The sequence below is a fragment of the Arachis hypogaea genome, chromosome 5 (genome assembly GCF_003086295.3).
Source record: "Arachis hypogaea cultivar Tifrunner chromosome 5, arahy.Tifrunner.gnm2.J5K5, whole genome shotgun sequence".
NCBI lineage: Eukaryota > Viridiplantae > Streptophyta > Magnoliopsida > Fabales > Fabaceae > Arachis > Arachis hypogaea.
The window spans coordinates 87782292-87805363 of NC_092040.1; the positions used below are offsets into that span (position 1 = coordinate 87782292).

The 23072-nt window shown below is 30.8% G+C and overlaps 1 protein-coding gene across 1 annotated transcript; it reads right to left on the minus strand.

Annotated features, from left to right (window-relative positions):
- Positions 1–4076: 4076 nt before the first annotated feature.
- Positions 4077–6953, minus strand: LOC112799737 (uncharacterized). Its single transcript, XM_025841770.3, has 2 exons — positions 6745–6953; positions 4077–4921 (listed from the first exon to the last, which is right to left on the minus strand). The coding sequence occupies exons 1-2, from the start codon at positions 6910–6912 to the stop codon at positions 4358–4360; spliced, it is 732 nt and encodes a 243-aa protein (XP_025697555.1). The 5' UTR covers positions 6913–6953; the 3' UTR covers positions 4077–4357.
- Positions 6954–23072: the final 16119 nt, after the last annotated feature.

Genomic DNA, 23072 nt, shown 5'->3' on the forward strand with positions numbered 1-23072 from the left:
AATATTATTTCTGGCTGTGAAAGTACTCATCACAACATGCCATAATATAATGTCCTTAATTAGCTTCTTGATAAAAATGAACGAGGGTGCATGGCTGCATGCGTTTAATAAGAAAATTATCATTTTTTTCATATATAGATGAGTTCATTCAAGTACGTATACTCTATGGTCACAACACATGTGACATTAATATTATTATTATTATTTTCATGTTGTGGTGTAGAAATGAGGATGCTTAATTGGTTGAGAGAGGCTTATTGAGAGTCTAATTACTACTAATCAATGCTCCAAGACCACAACAAAGTAGGATTGATGTGTTGGCCATTAGGTTTGATTCCATTATCATATTCCGAATACCTTAGCTTGTACAGCTAGTATATATATTCTTCTTATAAAAAAATTATTGGGTTTTATTATTTTAATTTTTTATTTAATGTTAAGATATACTAATAAATTGTTTAGTAACTAATATGTAAAAAATATATTCAAATGAGAAACAATAATAGCATGATATTATTATAAAATATTTTATTAAAATTATATTAATATATAATGTTAAAACACACATGTATTTATAGTCAGTAAAATATATCACAAATAATATAATTTTGTCTAAATACTATAGTGCAAGACTTCTGAGCTAAATTTTTTCCAATTTTAAAATCCAAGACTTATAGCAATAAATATGTCTCTGTAACTATACATTATCTTTGTTTTAACTTTTAAACTTTTTTATTTCGTACCGTTCATTGAGTTATAGAATATAAAATTAATAATGATATAAATACTAACTTATAGGAAGATTGTAATTCAATAATTATGAACATCAACAATGATCATTTAATTAATTATAAAATTATTTTTAAAGTAAAGATATAGAAATAAACAAAAAAAAGAACATTATTTTAAATGCGGAAATGTGTTTCACACTTATCCACATGTACATATACTTAAGAAACTTAAAGAGGCATACATACCTTAATCATGGCACAAACAACGGCCATGGGAATCTACTCCAAAGATGGTTAAGAAGGGTTGTGTCCAACCCTATGACATAACCAAATATGATAAGAAAGGTTTATCAAAAACCCTAATGGCACAAGCACCATGTCCAAATAATAACATGCCTTTCGCTCCAGATATCTATATGGAATTTATATGTAATTATTTTCCCCCTCTTTCAGTGTAATACTCCAGATATTTATATGTAATTATTTTCCCCCTCTTTCAATGTAATACTACAGATATTTATATAATCCCTAATGGGTCAATTTTATTTAAACTTTATAAATTTTTATCTTTTAAAAGTTTTTAAAATTATTACTTTCGTTAGACATATTAATTATAATCGATCTTTACATGCTTTAAATCAAACTTTTGACATATATGTTGGACAAATAAATTTTTAACAAATTTTATTATAAGATAAGATATTTAGCTCTCAAAGAATATTAATTATTATAATATAAATTTTCTTTCTTTAAAAAAGGCGGATGGACCGGTCTGAATATTTTTCAAAAACTTTTAGAGAATCAAAATTTATTAAAATGACAAATTAAAATGTTATAGCTAAAATTTTTTGGATATTAATTTAAGTTTTTATTAGTAAAAATATATAACAGGTAACAGAGGTATGCGCCATCCACTGTCCAAAACGACGAGAAACTAATTACTTAGAGTTTGTTTAGGTGATGAACTTCTAAAAAAAATTTAAAAGTAATTTTTTTAAATAAAATTTTAAAATTATAAAAATAATTTAATATTTAAATATTTTATATAAAAATATTTTTTATCTATTAATTATATTTGGACAACAACGTAAAAATATTTTCGTTTATTTATTATGTTAAAATATCTTGTTATAAAGTAAAGAAAAATCTTTTTAAATAGATGATAATTGTTTTTTTTTAATATTTTTATTTTTACTTAAAATATTTTCTAAATACATTAAATTTAAAATATATATATTTTTCTAATTCAAAAAAAGAAAGATTTTTTTTTATATCACTTGATATATAGCATTCAAACACACACTCATATCTTACCTAATGTTCACTGTACTTTTACTTCTCTGCCGAAATACCATTAGGAATAATAATCCTTTATTTTGTGGCTGTTGCTTTCAAATAGCACAATTAAATCATAGTAATACCTAACCCGGCCTATATAGTACTATTTCATTCTTCAATTAAATATACTAATTATAAATACTAAAAAGATTGAAAAAGATTTATTTTTTTCCCCTGTCGGTATGATAATTTTAATGTTATCATGATTGCCTAAGCCCAAAGGAAACAAACTAAATTATATTCAGAGTCCAACTGGGATTTGCAAACTCTCCCAAAGAGTCTACTATTTATGAAAAAAGGCATCGCAACCCAAAATACAAGCCATAATGCTAACCTATTTATATAAAAAAAAAAGAGGTGAATTCTATGATGTAGAAAGAAAAATTCTTCTACATGTGTATGTTTGTGTTGTCAAAAAGGTAGTGTAACAAGTGTTTAGAAAGAGAATAAATCAATAGACAAGATTTGACATGTTACAAGTAAAATGTAGTATATTTTGTCTTATGTAACATGTAAATAATGTATTGATTAAATAGGCTAATTATATTTATGTTAATTAATTATTAAAGATAATATTAGACCTTGTATGATTTTTTATTTTTGGACTTTTTGAATGTACGCTCTCTCTCTCCAAAAATATTAACTTTACACACAAAAATTTATTAATATTTATTTATTTTAATATATTCTTTTTTTTCTTTTTTGATGACTTAGATATATTCAGTTTCACAAATATAAAAATATATTTACATATTTTAACCAACAAAAAAAGATATAACTTTACGTATTTACATACATTTAAATTAATGGTAATATTTATATATATTTAATTTAAATATTATATCAATATATCTGTCAATATTATTCTGGGTACATATAGATATTTATAAAAAAATATTATTCAAACAATACATATTCTTGACATCTTATAAAAATAGTTTGTTATTAATTATTTATATATTTAAAATTTTTTAATTAATAAAACAAAAAATATATATTTAATTGTTTAAAAAATATTGATGTCAAAATAGCATTTGTAATACTGCCATTTTATGGTGTAGAAAGAGAGAATATATATTTTGGGAGAGTTGATTTTTTAAAAAAATTAAAATTGATATAAAAAATTTTGTTTTTTTTTGTTATAAAGGGAAATTAAAAATAAATTTAATTTTAATGTAGTATAAAATAATTTTATATTTACATCTAATGACGTAACATTACATTAACAAAAATAATTACTTTTTATAGACGGTCATCCAAAAGATCAAACATAATTACACGATTGTGTAAAATATTTTACACTGTCAATACATCAAAATTAAACTCACTAAAAATATGTACACCCAAAATTTGTAGACATATAGAAAAATATGGTAGACACCAAGAAAAATATAAGAAAATATAGTTATTTTTCGGTATTATGTAGAAGATATCTTGTTATTTTGTTTGCATTAAAATATCTATTTATAGTTGTTTATAAAAAATAATTAAAAGAAAATTTTAAATACTAAAAAAAGAAAAATCTTTTAATAATTAATATTTCAAAAAAAATTGTCTAAAAAAAATTAAATACTTCAAGTTATTATTGGAATATTTTAGATGTAACCTATTATTTATAATTAAATTATTAATTTTTTATAATGAATAAACTATGTTATTGTGTAAATATTTAATATTTATTATTTTATTAAACGAAAAAAATATGTCTAAACAGATTTAACAAAACTACATTATTAATTTCTCTTTAAAAGCATAGAAGTGTGTTGAAGAAAGATAATTATTTTTCTAATATATATTATACCTTCATTAATTTAATTTAAAATAAATATTAATAAATTTTTGTGTGTAAAAATTAATTTTTCAAATGATATTTATTATGTAAATAAAAATAATTAATTGAATTTTATTTTTTCAAGTAATATGAGTTGAAAAAAAAATTATTAATTTAGATGAAAAACTAATAAAAAAGAAAAATTTAATTAATTATTAAAAAAGACAAGAGAAGAATTAATAATTATAATTATTATTTTTTCAATTATTTCAATAAAGCGCTTCTGCACTAATACATTATACATGCCTTGTACAAATGTGCTCTACTTTTACAACTTACATCATTGTAAAAGGTGCATACACAATAATAATATATGTACATATATTCTTTTTATTCATGAATAACTGCAGCATAATAAACTATATCATAGTTTATTAACACAAAGTTATTCATGTCTAAAAAAAAAAAACTATATAGAAGTTTTTAATTATAGTGATCATAATTAATAATTAGTTATTCAAAGATAGTCATTATTATCACTTTTGCCATTGATGATGATCATGTTTGATTTCCCATGATTAGAAGAACTCCAACAAACAACAAAGTCAAGATTGTAAAACACCGGCAACATAGCCATGAAGCACAACAAAACAAGGATTGGGCCAAAGATCCAAAGCAATAAAGGGAGTGCCAAGTAGAAGATCCTGTTCCCCACAGTGTTCAAAATACTTCCCTTCTCCAAAATCTCATTCAAATATTCCGGTGTTACCATAGACTTAGAGAGTGCTTCTTGTGGTGTGCAAATTAGTATGGCCAATTCATTCAAGAACATAATTGATAAGCTATGGCAGAAAAATGAGAATAAGAATATGGTAAGAAGCGTCACATATTTGAGCGCCACCATAAATTCGCCGTGTGCGCCATAGGTAATATCGTCTAGAGGTTTTTTTACGCTATAAGTGCTGCTTATCACGGCGGCCAAGCCCGCCGAGAGAAGAATGGAAGTGGTGGCCATAAGAGTTGATCCCATTATAAGGTTTCGGAGACTTTGAGCTACTAAGATGTTCTTCTTTTCAATGTCCTAAAAAAATGGACAAAAATGTTTTCAATTTTTTTTTTTTACTATTTTTTCATGACATATTCTAAGCGTATATAACAATTATATAAAGTGTAATGCAAAATAATCTTTCAAAATTTTAAATTTAAAGCAAATCTATTATTTCTCATCAAAATATAGAGATTATATATACTAGTGTATTAATAGGAGGTGCTAACATACCTATTAATTCAGCATTTTTTTTTATATAAATATCTATCATAATAATAAAAAATTTGAAATCAGTCAAAATACTAAATATGTCTCACTAAAATCAAACGGTTAGTACTAGTTATGAGTTTAATTATTGAAATTAATAGGTTTTATTACACAGTTGTTCGCTATATTTTTAATGAAATTACAAATTAGTTTTTACACTTTAAAAGTTTGTAATTAGATTCCTAAAAAAATTAAAATTTGTAATTTAGTCTCTATCGTTTAAAAAGTATTTGATTTAAAAAAATATTCTCAACATATTCTCTATTTTAAACATGTGACCTGTACATGTTTGACAATAGGGACTAATTTATATTTTTAGTGAAAATATGAGGACCAACCATGTAATTTAACCATTTGAAAATGACCAAAAACTCCCTAGGCTATCTGAACCTACCCTGTCCCTCCCCAACTCTCTCACTCTCACTTTCTCATTTTCTAAAATGGCACTTCAATCCCAATGCTCTCTGTCTCTCACCTCGATTCACCATCGCTATGCCTCTCGCCTCCGTCGTTGTGCCAGATTTACTGATAAATTGAGTTGCTATTTTTATGTTGATTTATTGCTATTTTCTTCTTAGACATTGAATTGTTTGATTTGAATATGTTTGGGATTGGAATTGTTCTCTTTTATTTATCGGTGTTCAGTATTTGGTTTAGAAGAGAAGAAAAAGTTGTCGGATAAGAGAGGCGAGATGGAGGAAGGAGGCGAGACCCAACTCGTGAGCACAAATACGGTGGATCCAGCGCGGCGATGGTGAACCAAGGTGAAAGACAGAGAGTACTGGAATTGGAGTGTCGTTTTAGAAAGTGAAAAAGTGAGAGTGAGGGAACTGGGGAGGGACATGGTAGGTTCAGATAACTTAGAGAGTTTTTGGTAATTTTCAAATGGTTAAATTACACTGTTAGTCTCCATACTTTCACTAAAATTACAAATTAATCCCTATTGTCAAACATGTGTAGTTCACATGTTTAAAATAGAGAATATGTTGAGAATATTATTCTGTTAAATCAAACACTTTTTGAATGGTCGGAATTAAATTACAAATTTTAATTTTCTTGAAGGACCTAATTATAAATTTTTAAAGTGTAGAGACCAGTTTATAATTTCATTGAAAATGTAGAAATTAACTCTGTAATTTAACCAAATTAATAACATTTCTTCATTTATAATGAAAAATATTTTTAAAAAATAACACATTAAATTACTTTCATATTCTCTTTATATAATAGATAGAATAATAGATAGATATTAATTTCAAAGAGTTCAAACACGTAGCTCTTTCGTTTAGTTTATAAATGGTAAAATAAAAATCAAATTGAAAGTTAGGTAAAGTTCAAGTATATACATACATTAATACATTATAGATGCTTTTTCTACCATTCCAAAGCAAAAGTCCAGAAGAGTTATATATTGATGAGCGAAATTTAATTTTCTTTCTCTTTTGAAAAAAAAAACTCTTGAAATATATATAAAATAATTAAAACAAAGCATAGTAATATGTGTAATATGTAACATATATGAAAAGTAATAAGAGTGCAAATTATGTGATATTGATTAAATTAATTTTGATGAGAATATATAATAATACCTTCAACATGGCAGGGACCCAAAAGCGTCGAGCATTGGCATTGATTCCGATAGAGGTGGAAAAAGGGTGTGTGCGAGTCTTATGCCACAACCAAATATGATAACAAATACTCATAAGAATTCCTAATGGCACTAACATCAAATCCAGATAACATTTTCTCCACTCCATTTTTTTTTATTTTATTCTTATTCTAATTCCAATTCTCTCTTCTCTATCTCCTATATATATATATACTTGGAGATTGGAGAGTGGTCATCTTTATCCAAAATCAAAGGACAGCGACAAATGATGATGGTTAGTGATACGAATTACTTAATTCTTTTTTTATATTTTAGGGAAAGGCAATGCTTAAGAAACAATAAAGATAGTTGACATTAATTTTAAAAAGGCAATAATAATAATAATGCTTGAGAAGCTAGCTAAGAAATTATAAACTTAGTTTAGATCAATTTTAGTTTTTCTTCTTCTTAGAATAACGAGTACTACTGCGAGAGATTTTCTTTAAATAATATATCAAGTTATCAACTATATAAATATACCCAAAAAAAATTGTCATCAAATAGTTAAACGAGATACTAATGAATTATAACTCAAATGACATAGTCTTTTCATACTCACTTAAAGAGGTCGCCAATTCGAATTTTCTATCTTTAGTAAAAAAAAAAAAAGTTAAACGAGACATTCTGATTTTTAGACCTGATAATAATGCTTAAGTAGCTAGGGCTAAGAAATTATAAACATATATAGTATAGTTTATTAAATTTATTTTTTTCCCCTTCTTAATTAGAATAACGAGTGCTACTGCGACAGGCTTTTTTTTTAATACTATATTAACTATACAAATGTAAAAAAAAAAAAAAAATAAGCATCAAATCAATTAAAATTGTCAAATGAGACAGTCCGTTTAAAGCCACAGGTTATACAAGCTGCCACTTTTGCAAAAAATCTTAAATAGACAAAGTTTTTTAGTGGATTAATCTGTTTAATTCGTTTTTTTTTTTGGATTAATCAAATTCATTTTATTTAGTTCAAAATTTAAAGGGTTTAATTTAGAAGTAAAAATAACCCTGTTTAAATAGGTGAACGAGCTAGCTCGATAGATTTAATTCATTCTAAATTTTAATGATCCTAAAATTAATTATTTATATAAAATATATATTAAAATATAAATACACATTGAAAATAAATTAAATAATATACATTTTTATATAAAATATAAATAACTATTTTGATAGTTAATTTTTTATATAAATATAATATTTTTTATAATCTATATAAAATAATGGCTTTAAATTTTAAATTTAATAGCATTAAAAACTATTAAATCTTACTCTATTAATAAAAACATGCAACTTTATTTGCATTATTAATTAAAAGTATGAGAAAATGAAATGTATAATAATTACTATAATGATTTTTTATTACTTTACAAGTGTTCTTTGTTTGCAAAATCCGTAACGCAATTGCCTTCAATACATTTTATAAAGTATACATATAGAGACATATAATTTGTGCCCATCTGTATCACTTTAAACACAACTAGGTTTCCTTTCTTTTTCTTCTTTGTCGTTTGGTTATTGTTTCGTGTGGTTTCAAAATGATGAAACTAACCCTAGTGTATGTATAATAGGTTCCCTTTTGCTTTTGTCTCTGAAATAAAAATATATGGAAATAAGAGATAAGCAATTTTGTTTTTATTTTGAGGTTAAAAATATATCTATTTATGTATTTTATTCTATTAATTAAGTTTTTAAAATAAGTAATTTTATGATATGATATTAGATTTTTTATGACTTAAAAATTTAGAATTTAACTCTTATTAACATAAAAAAATTAACATATAAGGTTAATAAAAAAAAGAAAAGTTTATGCACAAATTTATACAATAAAAAAAGAGTTACAAAAACTTAGAAAAAAGTGATTTCATGATAAACGACAAAAGTAGTGACACAAAAACCTTTTGTTTGAGAAAAATAAAAAAATCATGTATTTTCTTTTATTTTTAAAAGAAATTAACGGGCATTTTCATTTTTTTTCGTTACTCCTTATCTTTATATTTCTATCTCAGATATAATATCTAAATATAGTTTGAAAAATTATATATTTTCTTTTAAAAAAGCTAAATATTTTCCACTTTTCTTATCTAATAATAATAATAATAATAATAATAATAATAATAATAATAATAATAATAATAATAATAATAATAATATTGTTAGTTTTAGTTTTGGTCAATTTAAAAAAAAAAAAAAACAGGGGGTTAGGCCCTTATCATTATTTTATTTGGTGTTACTTTTTTAAAAGTCTCTATATTAAATAATTAATGTATTCATCATTTTAAGTTCATACGAAATTATATTGTTCAGTTTAAATTCTTTAAAATAATAGTTTTCGAATCCTAAAACCAAATGATAATATTTTTTAAAAAATAAAAAATAATTAGTATTAAACCTTACAAATAAATTAAAAAGTAAAAGCAAAAAAAAAAAAGACTATAATAAAGCTTAGATGAATTAATATCTGAGTAGTAATAGTACCAACTACCAAGGCATGGTTGATTAATAGTAGTTCACAACCATAGCAAGCTATATATCCTAACTCAAACCAAGCTTTGAATTTTTCTCTTTTTTTTTTTGAAAAAAAAAAAGTATGCATACTATATATATTGAGTTAGAATAATTTAGATGAAAAAAGTACAAAAAAAATAATAATAATTCAGAGGAAAAACAGGCTGGAGGATATGATAATATGCCTTGCTTTTCATAGCAATATATCATGAAGATCCTATCATCCTATCCTACTTTATCTTACCATGTCGTTCCCAATTGTTTGCGAGAATAATTAAATTAAATGTAACGTTCATGGTCAAAAAAAGAATCTAAATTAAAGTCGATCAAGATTAATTGAGTTTATGTCTTTCTCACACAAAAGGTTATTGCAATTGATGAGAGTTCTGTTGGTTTAAATTAAAGAGGAAAATAGATAACACATATTTTGGGAGCATTATTTTGGTTTCTTTTGTTTGCTATTATTGTATGTTAGTGCGCAACAATTAATAAAAGGTTTTTTTTTTCTTTTTGGGTAGAAAATTATAGGCTATTTTTATTTAAATAAAAGCTTTAGTTGAAAACTAGGTGGATTTCATTATTTTGAGCTATTGCCTTTGTTATCATCAATCAATTTAGCTTGATCATTTAGCAAGGAAATTGAATTGAAAGGGAAAATCAGATATCTCTTTATATATCACTAGCGTTTTAAAATCTTGATTTTTTTTATTACGATTTATTTTTTGGTTATTGAAATTTTATAATAAGTTTGTTCTAAATTAAACTTGCTTCTTAAAGAGGATCTTACTTATCAGAATATAAAATTGATAAGATCTATGGAAGTTTCTAATAAAAAAAAAATTGATAGTTTTGTGAAATAATTATTGTTAAGAATATAATTCGAATTAATTAGTATTATTTAATATATTTGAATATTTATTATAATATATTATTTTTTTATTATTTTGACTCTCGTAATATCTATAAATACTCTTTTATATTGTATTATTTGACAACTTGAATATACTTAATAATATACAAATTCTTTCTTTAATTTAGTCTCTTGTTTTTAACATGGTATTAGAGCCATGGTATCCTCTTCGAAGAGGATAGATTATTTTTCTTCTAGTAAAATCATCATTATATTTTTCATATTTTTCTTCTGTACTATTTTTTTCCCTTTTTTTTTGTCAATGTTTATCATCTTTTCGCACTTTATCATCCTTTAGACAGCGGCAGTTACGTCTGTGCTTCCTTCAGACAGTTTTGTCTGCGCTCCTTCAAACAGCGGCAGTTTCATCTGCGCTTCTTTCCAACAATTTTGTCTGCATCCGTTCTATCAATTTATGCAATTTTTTTTAATTTTATTGTTTTCAATAAGTTTTAAACTCAAGTTGTCACTTGAGTATGAGAGGAGATGTTAGCATATAATTAGGATCAATTAGCATTATTTAGTATATTTGAATATTTATTATAACATATTATATCTTTATTATTTCGATTCTCTTAGCACCTATAAATACCCTTTTATATTATATCATTCTAGACAATTTAAATACACTTAATAATATACAATTCTTTCTTCAATTTAGTCCTTTGTTTCTAACAATTATGAATCTGTATTTTGTTTTTAACGCGCCTCATATATTCTGATTTGTCTGTTATAATTCGACCGTGTGTTATAACTCGGTTAAGCATTATAAACCAAAGTATACGTTTAAGTTTGTTACAACAAACTCAAATATCAAAATATATACAAGTTAATAAAAGTAAAGTTTAATTTTGATGTACTAACAGTGTAAAGCGTTTTATATCGTTAATATAATTACATTTGTTATTTTAGATGACTATTATTCATGTGATTAATGTAAAAAATTGAAAGGTAGTTATTTTTATTGATATGATATTACATAATTGGATACACGTATAAAATTATTTTACACTGACAGTACATCAAAATTAAATTTATAAAAGTTTTTCATTGTCATTTATCATTGAATCAAAACTGATGAACAGGTTACGAAATACACTTAATCTATAAATTAGCATTGGAAAAAGATAGTAGGTATGTTCAAAATCCATTATCTTGACCTTAAAATTTTTTTTTTATATACTAACTTGAGTGTCAAGTAATCTACCTACGCCTCGTGTTCTTTTACAACCCAAACTATAATTCATCCTATTTGAAGATCTTAACGATATTTTAAAAGAACGAGCTATATAAAAAAAGTCGAGTAGAAGAATTACACAAGAACATACTCTATTATTGTTTTGGCGTATTTCATGTATTATTTATATGAAAAAATAACTACGAAAACAATTATTATATCTAAATAGTTAAGAAGCGTATATAAAGTTTGACTCTTTAGATTAGTCTTTTTTAAATTTTCTGTTTATGAAAGTTTATTTACACGTACAGTTAAATTCAGGTATTAGATAACGTACGCAACATTTATTACTTTTTAAGTTTTCGCTAAAACTATCTCATTAGATGTTAATTTTATTGTGAATTTAAGGAATTCCACATCAATTAGAAATGAATTAAATAAAAATTGAGCATATTGAGGAATTATAAACCTAATGCGTTATGGTTTTTTGGATCATGCTAAAGTATTCAAACACTAAATGTTTATATTAAAAATAACTTATAAATAAATTATTGTGTTTAATTTTTTAGTATTAAATAATAAATATAATATTTTATTATACAAAATTTTACGCTTAAATCATAAAATAAAGATGATATAGTATTATAATTTCTAAAATAATATATATATATATACACGTATAATAATTAAAAGAATATAATATTCAAAGAATTTTGGAGGATAGTTAAAGCGAAAACATGAAACTAAAAGTACAACACTAAAAAATAACGTTTACTTACATACAAAGAAAATATAGGTACATGTATATATATATATATATATATATATAAAGAATTTTGGAGGATAGTTAAAACGAAAATATGAAACTAAAAGCACAACACTAAAAAATAACGTTTACTTACATACAAAGAAAATATAGGTACATGTGTATATATATATATACACACACACACACACAAAATGAAAGTAGAGGGTCAACGATACAAAATATTCAAACTCCAAACTCAGCCTGTGAAATTAAGGGTGGCGAGAGAATATATTTACATACATACATATAAATCCAAAGACCCAAAATACTAAAAAAAAAATATAGTTCTCCATACAACCTCTATGAGGTACAAAAGTAAAAAATATATATAAAGAGAGTTTTATACATATAGATAGGTCTAAACAGGACGAAATATAATATCCCAAAAGTCTCACTTCGCTGCAAAGAACTCCAGACGCCTACTCTTGACCTGCATATGAAAACACAAATATCCATATAGAATGAGAATCAGAAGTTTTCAGCATGATAAAGGTGCCACATACATAAGATATAAGGCCCCAAAAAGGCCAGAGGCAATACTAAAACTCTGACACTCAGATTGTAAAACTTAAAAATTTAAAACAGAAACCATAAACAGGGGTGATTCTCTAAAGTTCATAAACTTAACCAAACTCTAACCAAAATCCTCAATCATCTGCCTTCCTCCAATCCTCCAAACTCCGATGGTACTACACAGACAAACAAACAAACCAGGGCAATCACAATTAGAGTATAACTAATGCAAGTAACAAGTATAATAATTAAGCATATTAATTTACATAGGCACTCCCAAGTAATGCACAAACAAGCAAATCAAACATATGCATATGATATATGTCTATCCTATGACTGATGAGTCTTATCTGTCAATTATAAAGCCAATCCACATATCCGGTTGCTAAACCCTGGACAGTCCCTTGTACGCGCATCCCCAAGAGTCTATGTATAGCTTTTTCTCATTCATAATTAAATTTTTCTCATTGGGGGTACATTCCCAGGGCATTAAAGTGCCTGATCACCTCTTGTGACGTAGGGTTAACAGAATATCGAGTCTCAACCTGGAGCATGTGGTGGCGAACCACTGTTCTTACCCATAATCATTCATAATCATTCATTATGGCCATAACCATCACATATACATCATATCTCTGCACTTCTCATACATAATTAACCATATTTCAAGCTTACTTCACTTCTAAGTTACCCCCTTTTCGTAACTTATTCTCTTCACTATACTTAGGACAAATACATAGGATCTAAAAGAGTAAAAATAAAGGTTTAAAATCAAGTTTAAAATACAAAATCCAACTTACTGAAAAACAAGGCCCCACGTACGCGAACCATGTCATGCGTATGCAGAAGTGGTATTTTTCCTAACTCGCGAACACACCCCTTGTCCGCGTACGCGAGTACACTGGACAGAGGCGTATGACCACGTAAGTGGCCATGTCCACGCGTACGCGAGCACCCCATTTGGCCCATGTTGCGTACGCGGCACCTGCCCGCGTGCGCAAGGTCACCAAACAGAAGCGAACGGCTGTGTACGCAGCCATAAGCCCGCATACGCGCCACCTTCATTTTCCTTAAAAGTTGTTAAAGTGCAGATTTCATATTTTACATCTCCAACTTCTGACGTTCATAACTTCCTCTACAAAATTCTGTTTTCCACAAAATTTATACCGTTTTATAACTTTTGAAACTTTCTTTAATTTGAAATAAATTTCATTCCAATCCAAAATTTGAGGCTCCAGCTATGGACCGCCAAAGTTCATTAAAAATAAAGTTTTTGATCTAAAATTCCATTATCTATTTTTTCCACAATTTTCAACTCAAACCAACACTCTAAGTTTCAAACAAGACCAAAACATACCAAACCACATATCATTATTATACATTCACATCCTACACTCCTGTACACAATTTTACCGATTCCAACCCCAACCATTCACATCCAACACCACATTTATACTCAATCATCAATATATCATTGTTATTCATAATAATCATTATTTCATCAACCATCCACCACATCCATTTAACAACAACATACCTAATACTCACATCAAACAACACATAATTCAATAATGAAAACTACCACATGTACACCAACATATGATTCATCTTATTCTATGGTCGTCTAGCATAAGTTTTCACAAGATATTATAAATTACATACGAGAAACCAAAATCATACATTGACCGATTTTCTTGTATAGCCCAAAGACAACTCAACAAAGCAAGTCCACAAGCTCCACCAGCAAAAATTCAGCATCCAATTCTCCCAGTCAAGGTTTCATCTCCTCAATTATGCTCCCAATCACATATATGCACTACCTATTTCATATCATTATATCACCAACGGAGAATTCGGTCAAAACTCGACAAGTTCACTAAGCTAGCTTGATCCTAAATATTAAACCCAACAAAACCTCAACATCTAATTCATAGAATTTTCAAAAATCAGAGCAGGAAGAACTGAGATTGAGATTGGTACTTCCTTACCAAATTGACCATTGGGCTTTGTAGAGTTCGACGCAGTGGACGCGTGGCCGTAGACAATGCAGCAATCGGAGCTCGGAGTTGGAAGATATGTGGATTTGAATTGGGAACAAGGGTTTGAAACTTTTCTTCCCTTCCCTTATGTGTCTTTCAACGTGACATTCATGAAGAAGAAGGAGAATGAGCTTAAAGCTCATGTGCTTAAGTATGTTGGGTTGTATCTTAGGCCCAATACAGGCCGAGTTCACCTGGTTTGGCCCGTTTGTTCTAATTTTGGACCAAATCTTTTAAAATTAATATCAAATTTTTTTAATTAGATCTATCTCGTTAAACTATAAATTTTATATTTCTAACTTCTTTTATTAAAATTAATTTATTGGCTAATTATTTGTTAATTTTACGGAGTCTACATCTTACCTACCTAATTAAGAATTTTGTCCTCAAAATTCAGATTCAGTTACCTGAAAAGAGGTGTGGGTAGTCCTTCCGCATATATGATTTGAGTTTCCAAGTGTGTTCTTCAATACCAACTCGACTCCAAACTACTTTAACCAATGAAACTTCCTTTCTGTGTAAACGCTTAATGCAAGAATCGTCGATTCTAATCGAAGCCACTTGAAGTGTCAGATCTTCCTTTAATTGCACCGAATCAGGATGCAGAACATGACTAGCATCAAGAGTATACTTTCAAAGCTGTGACCCGTGAAACACGTCGTGTAGGTTCAAAAGATGTGGCGGTAAGGCAATTTTGTAGGCTACCAATCCAATTCTCTTCAGAATTTGAAACGGATCGATATAACGGGGATTCAACTTCTTAGTTTTAATTGCTCTTCCCACTCCGGGGGTTGGTTTGACCTTTAAGAACACATGCTCCCTTCTTTAAATTCTAAAGGCTTCTATCTCTGATCGGCATAGTTTTTCTGACGACTTTGAGCAGTAAGCATTCTGCTTCGGATTTTCTTGACCTGTTCAATGGTCTCAACTATCATTTTAGACCCTAACAAGCTTGTTTCCCCAGGCTCATACCAGTATAGCGGAGATTGACACTTTCTTCCATACAAGGCCTCAAACGGAGCCATTCCGATGCTTGCATGGTAACTATTATTATACACAAATTTCACTAGCGGTATATACTGATCCCAACACGCCGACTAGTCCAAGACACAAGTCCTCAGCATATCCTCCAGGGTTTGGATTGTCCTCTCCAATTGGCCATCAGTTTAAGGGTGGTATGCAGTACTTAGACTCAACTGAGTTACAAACACCCGTTAGAAAGCTCCCTAGAATCTAGAAGTGAAACGTGGATCTCTGTCGAAGATTATCATGGTAGGTACACCATGCAACCTCACAATTTCCTTGATGTACATCCCTGCTAACTTCTCCAAAGTATAATTCACCCGAACGGATAAAAAGTGAGCCAACTTTGTCAGTCGATCCACAATCACTCAAACAGCGTCAAATCCAGCTCGAGTTATTGGTAAACCTAACACGAAGTCCATTACGATGCTCTCCCACTTCCATTGTGGAATTTTAATGGCTGAAGGGTTCCAGATGGTTTTTGATGTTCAATCTTGATCTTCTGATAGGTTAAACACTTGGAAACGTATAACGCTACGTCATTCTTCATTCTTGGCCACCAGAACATTGCTTTCAGATCGTGATACATCTTGGTACTTTCTGGGTGTATGGGGAACCCGCTCCTATATATGCACCTCCTTTACGATATCTTGGCGCAAGGTCCTAACGTCCGGCACACAGATCCTACCCTTGAATCTTCATAAATCGTCTCTGTCCCATGATACTCTTCACCACTTTCCTTGCTCAATTACCGGCAACACCTTCTATAATTCCTTATCGTCTTGTTGAGCTTTTAAGATTTCAGACTTAAAAATCACTTGAAATTTGCAACTGACTTAAGCACAGAGTTCCTGACACTTCTCCGACACCCAAGTTCAGATTCTCAAATGCCTTTAACAACTCTTGTTCTCGAAGCATCATCGAAGCAGCACACAATTATTTTTGGCTTAGGGCATCTGCCACAACATTTGCTATTCTCGGGTGGTACTCTGCTACAATCATCTGATCTTGTTTTAACAGCAGCAGCTCAAGCTTCTTAGTGTTCCTAACTGAACTGAAAAAGTACTTTCTATAGAACTCCGTTCGGAATAACTCCCAAGATATCACAGTGTCATCTGGTTGCAGAATGCGTCACATTTCCTGCCACTAGTATTGGACTTCACCCTATAACTGGTAGGTCCCAAATTCTACCCATTATTCCTCGAGAACCTACTGAGCTTACAAGGCCTGCTCCATTACTTGGAGCCAGTTATCGGCCTCTGTAGGGTTTGTAGTTCCTCTGAAGGTCAGACGGTGCACCTTTAGAAAGTAACAAGTGTAATCGGTCCCTCGTCACCGTTATTACCGTTCCCATTATTCATTTGATTCCCCAAGGCTTCAGCTATCACCTGCATAGCCGCAATCATGTTTTCCAGGGCAGCCATAAAGTCCACAAGGTCATTTCCTGCCGTTCCAGGGTTTGCATTACCTATTCTACCTCTGCGTCACCCATGACTACGTCTGCGAGTCGACATCTGGTTCCTGTTCACACCAAACAAGTGATATCAAATTGATCAGTCTCAATATCACAAGTCTAGTGCTTGAAAATCCCAAATGCATGCTCATAAATATTCATGCTACATATATCATTTAGATAACCTAATTTAGCATGTACAGACTCCCAGAGTATGCCCAGAAGCATAGTCAGTCCGTCCCTTAGGCTCTACATGAACGAACTGCTCTGATACCATAATGTAACACCCTACCACATAGAGACCTTTACGCTTAAGTCGTAAAACAGAGATGGTGTGGTATTACAATCTCTAAAATAAAATATATACGTAAAATAATTGAAAGAATATAATATTCGAGAAGCTTTGAAGGATAGTTAAAGCAAAAATGTGAAACTAAAAGTGTAACACTCAGAAATAACGTTTACTTGTGTACGAAGAAAGTATATGTACATGTGCATATATATACATACGTACACACAATGAGAGTAGATGGTCAATGACACAAAATATTCAAGCTCCAAGCTTTGCCTGCAAAGCTAAGGTTGGTCAGAGAATATTTACATACATATATGTAAATCCAAAGTCCCAAAATACTCAAAAAGAAAACCTAGTTCTCCATACAACCTCTGTGAGATGAAGTAAAACATATATATAAGGAGAGTTCAATACATATAGATAGGTTTAAACAGAACGAAATATAATATCTCAAAATTCTCACTTCGCTGCAAAGAACTCCAGACGCTTAGTGTGGTGCATCTCGACTTAGATCTAAAAAATACAAATATCCGTATAGAATGAGAACTGGAGGTTCTCAATATGGTAATGGTGCCGCATACATATGATATAAGGCCCCGAGAAAGCCAAAGGCAATCCTAGAACTTCGACACTCAGATTGTAAAACTTAAAAATTTAAAACAGAAACCTTAAACAGGGGTGATTCTCTAAGGTTCCTAAACTTAACCAAACTGTAACCAAAATCCTCAATCATCTGCCTTTCTCCAATCCTCCAAACTCCGGTGGTACCACACAGACAAACAAATAGACCAAGGCAATCACAATTAGAGTACAAATAATGCAAGTAACAAGTATAACAATTAGGCATATTAATTCACATAGGCACTCCCAAGTAATGCACAAACAAGATCAAACATATGCATATGATGTATGCCTGCACTATGGTTGATGAGTCTCATCTGTCGATTATAAAGCCAACCTGACATGTCCGGCTGCTAAACCCTAGACAGTCCCTCGTGTACGCATCCCAAGAGTCTATGCATAGCTTTTTCTCATTTATAAATAAATTCTGCTCATTGGGGGATTTTCCCGTATCGTTAAAGTGCCTGGTCACTTCTTGCGACGTAAGGTCAACAGAGTATCGAGTCTCATCCTAGAGCATGTGGTGGCAAGCCACTGCTCTTACCTAGAAAAACTCGTATCTCAGATAAAAAAAGTGCATAAGCCACCTTATCATTCATTATGGCCATAATTATCACATATACATCATATCTTTGCACTTCTCATATATGGTTCACCATATTTCAAGCTTGCTTCACTTCTAAGTTACCTCCCTTTTCGTAGCTTATTCTCTTCACTATACTTAGGACTAATACTTAGGATCTAAAAGAGTAAAAATAAAAGTTTAGAGGTTTAAAATCATGTTTAAAATACAAAATCCAACTTACTGAAAAACAAAGCTCCGCGTACGCGAATATGTCACGCATACACTGATACACGGAAGTGGTATTTTTCCCAACTCGCGTACGCAACTCTTGTCTACATATGCGAGTACACTGAACGGAGGCGTATGACCGTGTAAGTGGCCGTGTCCACGTGTACCCGGGCACCCCATTTGGCCCATGTCGCGTATGCGGCACCTGTTTGCGTGCGCTAGGGCAACAAACAGAGGCGAACAGCCACGTACGCAACCATAAGCCCACGTACGCGCCACTTTATTTTCTTTAAAAGTGGTTAAAGTACATATTTCATATTTTACATCTTCAACTTTTGACGTCCATAACTTCCTCACAAAATTCTGTTTTACACGAAATTTATACCGTTTTATAACTTTTGAAACTATCTTTAATTTGAAACAAATTTCATTCTAATCCAAAATTTGAGGCTCCAGTTATGGACCACCAAATTTTTTTAAAAATCAAGTTTTTCATCTATAATCCCAACTTCTATTTTTACCACAATTTCCAACTCAAACCAACACTCCGAGTTTCAAACAACACCAAAACAAATTGTAACACCCTACCATACAGAGTCTTATGCTTAAGTCATAATTCAGAGATGGCAAGATATTACGACCTCTAAAATAAAAATTTAGTACGTATAATAGTATGAAGGATTGATCATAACTAGGAGCCTTTGTAGAAAAAGGGGTAAACAAAAATCGCAACTCGAAAGCGCAACACTCCGATCGATAACGTAACGAATAAGGATAACCACGCGAGATTATATATATACAAAAGAGTGTCAAAAATAGGAATATCAAGACTCAAAATCCGGCTGCGAAGATAACCGGTTCGAGCATAACAATATATACATATGATAAAATAAGGAAAACCCCAAAGGGACACAAATACAGAAACCTATTCTCCAAAATCTCCCATAAGAGGAGTCATCACAGTTTGTATTATTTAATGGAGATAAAAGTATCTAAACAAAACATATAAACTAAAACAGAGTCCCCAAGAACAAAGGATCTTCGCTAATTCAGAAGTCTCCAGCAGGCCTCAACGAGAAACCTCAAGTCCTGCATCTGAAAACCACAAAATCCGCATGGGTGAGAACCAGAGGTCCCCAGCATGGTAACAGCTTCCACATATATAATACATAATAATAGAGGAAAGCCAAAGGCAATCCTAGAACTTCCTCCAGATAATATCAAAGCTTATAAACAAGCTAAACCATATGTGGCGACTGACTAAAGATTCTTCAGTCTAACTAATACTTCCCTTTCCAATTCCTTCACACCTCCCAACCACCATCAGGAGTATAATGTAGCAAACACAGTTATATCAAACAAGGAATATACAAATAGGAACAATTAAGGCATTTAGATAATTAGCAAGTAATATGCAATCAAATAGGCAATCTCAAACAATTCATATAGTATGCATATGATGGATGCCTGTCCCTAGTGGCTGATGATATCATCTGTCGGTTATAGAGCCAACCCAACAAGTCCTGGTAGCTAACCATTGGACTGTCCATCTGTCGCTGATAAACCACTATTTTATAGTTTATATTGTGTTTAATTGTGTGGTTTTGTCGTGATCCTTACCTACTTATTCATCAATTTAGCATGCATTTAGATTTCTTTCCTGAATTTATTACATATTTAAAAATTGCTTCCTAGAGACTTTAATTATTTAATTTTAATTCTCCTTTATTCCATTCAATGCCGTAATCCGTGTGTCAAACGTTTCAGGCTTTATAGGGCATGAATGAGACAGAGATTGAAGAGGAAGCTAGCAAAAATGGAAGGAACACAAGAGTTTGAGGAGATAACCAGCGAAAAGTGACGCGATCGCATGGCTCACGCGACCGCACGAAGGAGCGCAAATCGCAGTGACGCGGCCGCATGGCTTGCGCGGCCGCGCGGATTGGAAAGCACAAGCAACGCGGTAGCGTGGACGACGCGAACGCGTGAAGAGGAAAAGCGCCAGCGACGCGTCCGCATGGACGACGCGATCGCGTGACATGCGCGATCTGCATAAACTGCAGAATCTGAAACCAGCGATTTTGGACCCTATTTCGGCCCAATTTTCGGCCCGGAACAGCAGACTAGAGTCAGAGAATATGCAGAAACAATAGAAAAACATTCATTGAGTAGTTTAGATCTAGTTTTTCACTCTCTTAGATTTTTCTCTCTAGTTTTAAGAATTTTAATTTTCAATTGATCTTAGCATTGGAACATTGAGAAGAGTTATTTTCCTCATCAAGATTTCATCACTCTAGTTTGTTCTCTTAACTTGGTTTTATTCTTCCATGTTCTTTGTTATGTTCAATTTTGTCATTCAGATATTTTTATGATTAATTAATGCAAGGATTATTTCTTTTTAATTTAAATTCCATTCCAATAATCATGTCTTCTTTTAATTCCCTTTCATGTGCCATGGATTCTTTATTTACAATGTGAGAGTAGTTTCATTACTTGATGGGGAGTTGATTAAAAGGAACTCTTGAGTTGGAAGGATTGAAAGAAAAATTTGTAATTGGGTTAAATGTTAGATTGCTATCCTGTCACCGACGCCAATCCCTTTGAACTAAGTGGGTTGCAACTTGTGAACAGATCTGGCATTTCCACTTGTTTGACTTTCTCTTACCTAGTAAGGGATAACCAAACAGAACAACTATTAATTATAAATTAATCTTACAATCACACCATCAATGATAGAGATTCTAACCAATCAATTCCCAGGCAAGGCCTCTTATTTTTATTATTTAAAATTCCTCAATTTAAATCCCAATTTACTTAGCTCAACTCTTTTTGGAATATCTGATTAATAAAACAGCACATTTTTCTGCAACTCGTTGGGAGACGACCTGGGACTTAAAACTCCCAGTAATTTTAATTTAAGCTTTCAGTGACATATTTCTAAATTGATAGGCAGATTTTTGGTGAGTTAAGAACTATACTTGCAACGTAACCATTTTAATAAATTTTTAATTCACCAGCTTCTGCACTCCATCAATTTTTGGCGCCGTTGCCGGGGAGTTGCAATAGAGTGCTTATTTTATTAATTAGAATTTATTTATTTGCATTTTCTTTAATTTTGCTACTATGAGCTGCGTGTTTCTTCTGTCAAATGACACGTTCACTTCTTGATCCGTGCTTGCTAATATTCGATCCTGAAATTGAAAGAACAATTTCACGAATACGGCGAGAACAGCGTAGGTTAGTCCCCTCTGAGGGCGGATCTGAAAGTGAATCTGAGGAAGAAACCAGCCCCCGTTCTACTGATTCGGTTGTTTTACGTGCAGAAAACATGGCAGCTAGAAGAATTACCATTCAGGAGGAAGGAGCTCCTGATTTTACACTACAACCGTTTCAAGTGCATCATCCAGTGGTAGCTACGGATTTTGAAATAAAGACCGCACTGCTAAATTTGATGCCCAAGTTTCATGGCCTACCTGCTCAAGAGCCTATCAAGCACTTGAGAGATTTCCAGGCAGCCTGTTCTACTGTCAGGCGTGATGGCGCTGATGAAACTTCAATTCTGCTGAAAGCTTTTCCATTCTCTCTTGAGGAAAAAGCAAGAGAGTGGTACTGGTGCACGAAATTGCAATCACACTTTTACAATTCTGCACAACTAACCAGCAAGTGCACTGGGTCATCCAAGTAATACCTTACGTGAGTAAGGGTCGATCCTACGGAGATTTTTGGCTTGAAGCAAGCTATAGTTATCTTGTAACTCTTAGTCAGGATATCACTAATTATCAGGGTTGATTGTAAAAAGTAAAAGAACATGAAATAAGTACTTGTTTTGCAGAAATAGAGAACATGTTGAGGTTTTGGAGATGCTCTATCTTCTGAATCTTTGCTTTCCTACTGTCTTCTTCTTCAGGCACGCAAGACTCCTTTCATGGCAAGCTGTATGTAGGGTTTCACCGTTGTCAATGGCTACCTCCCATCCTCTCAGTGAAAATGTTCAACGCGCTCTGTCACAGCACGGCTAATCATCTGTCGGTTCTCAATCAGGTTGGAATAGAATCCAGTGATTCTTTTGCGTCTGTCACTAACGTCCAGCCCTCAGGAGTTTGAAGCTCGTCACAGTCATTCAATCCTT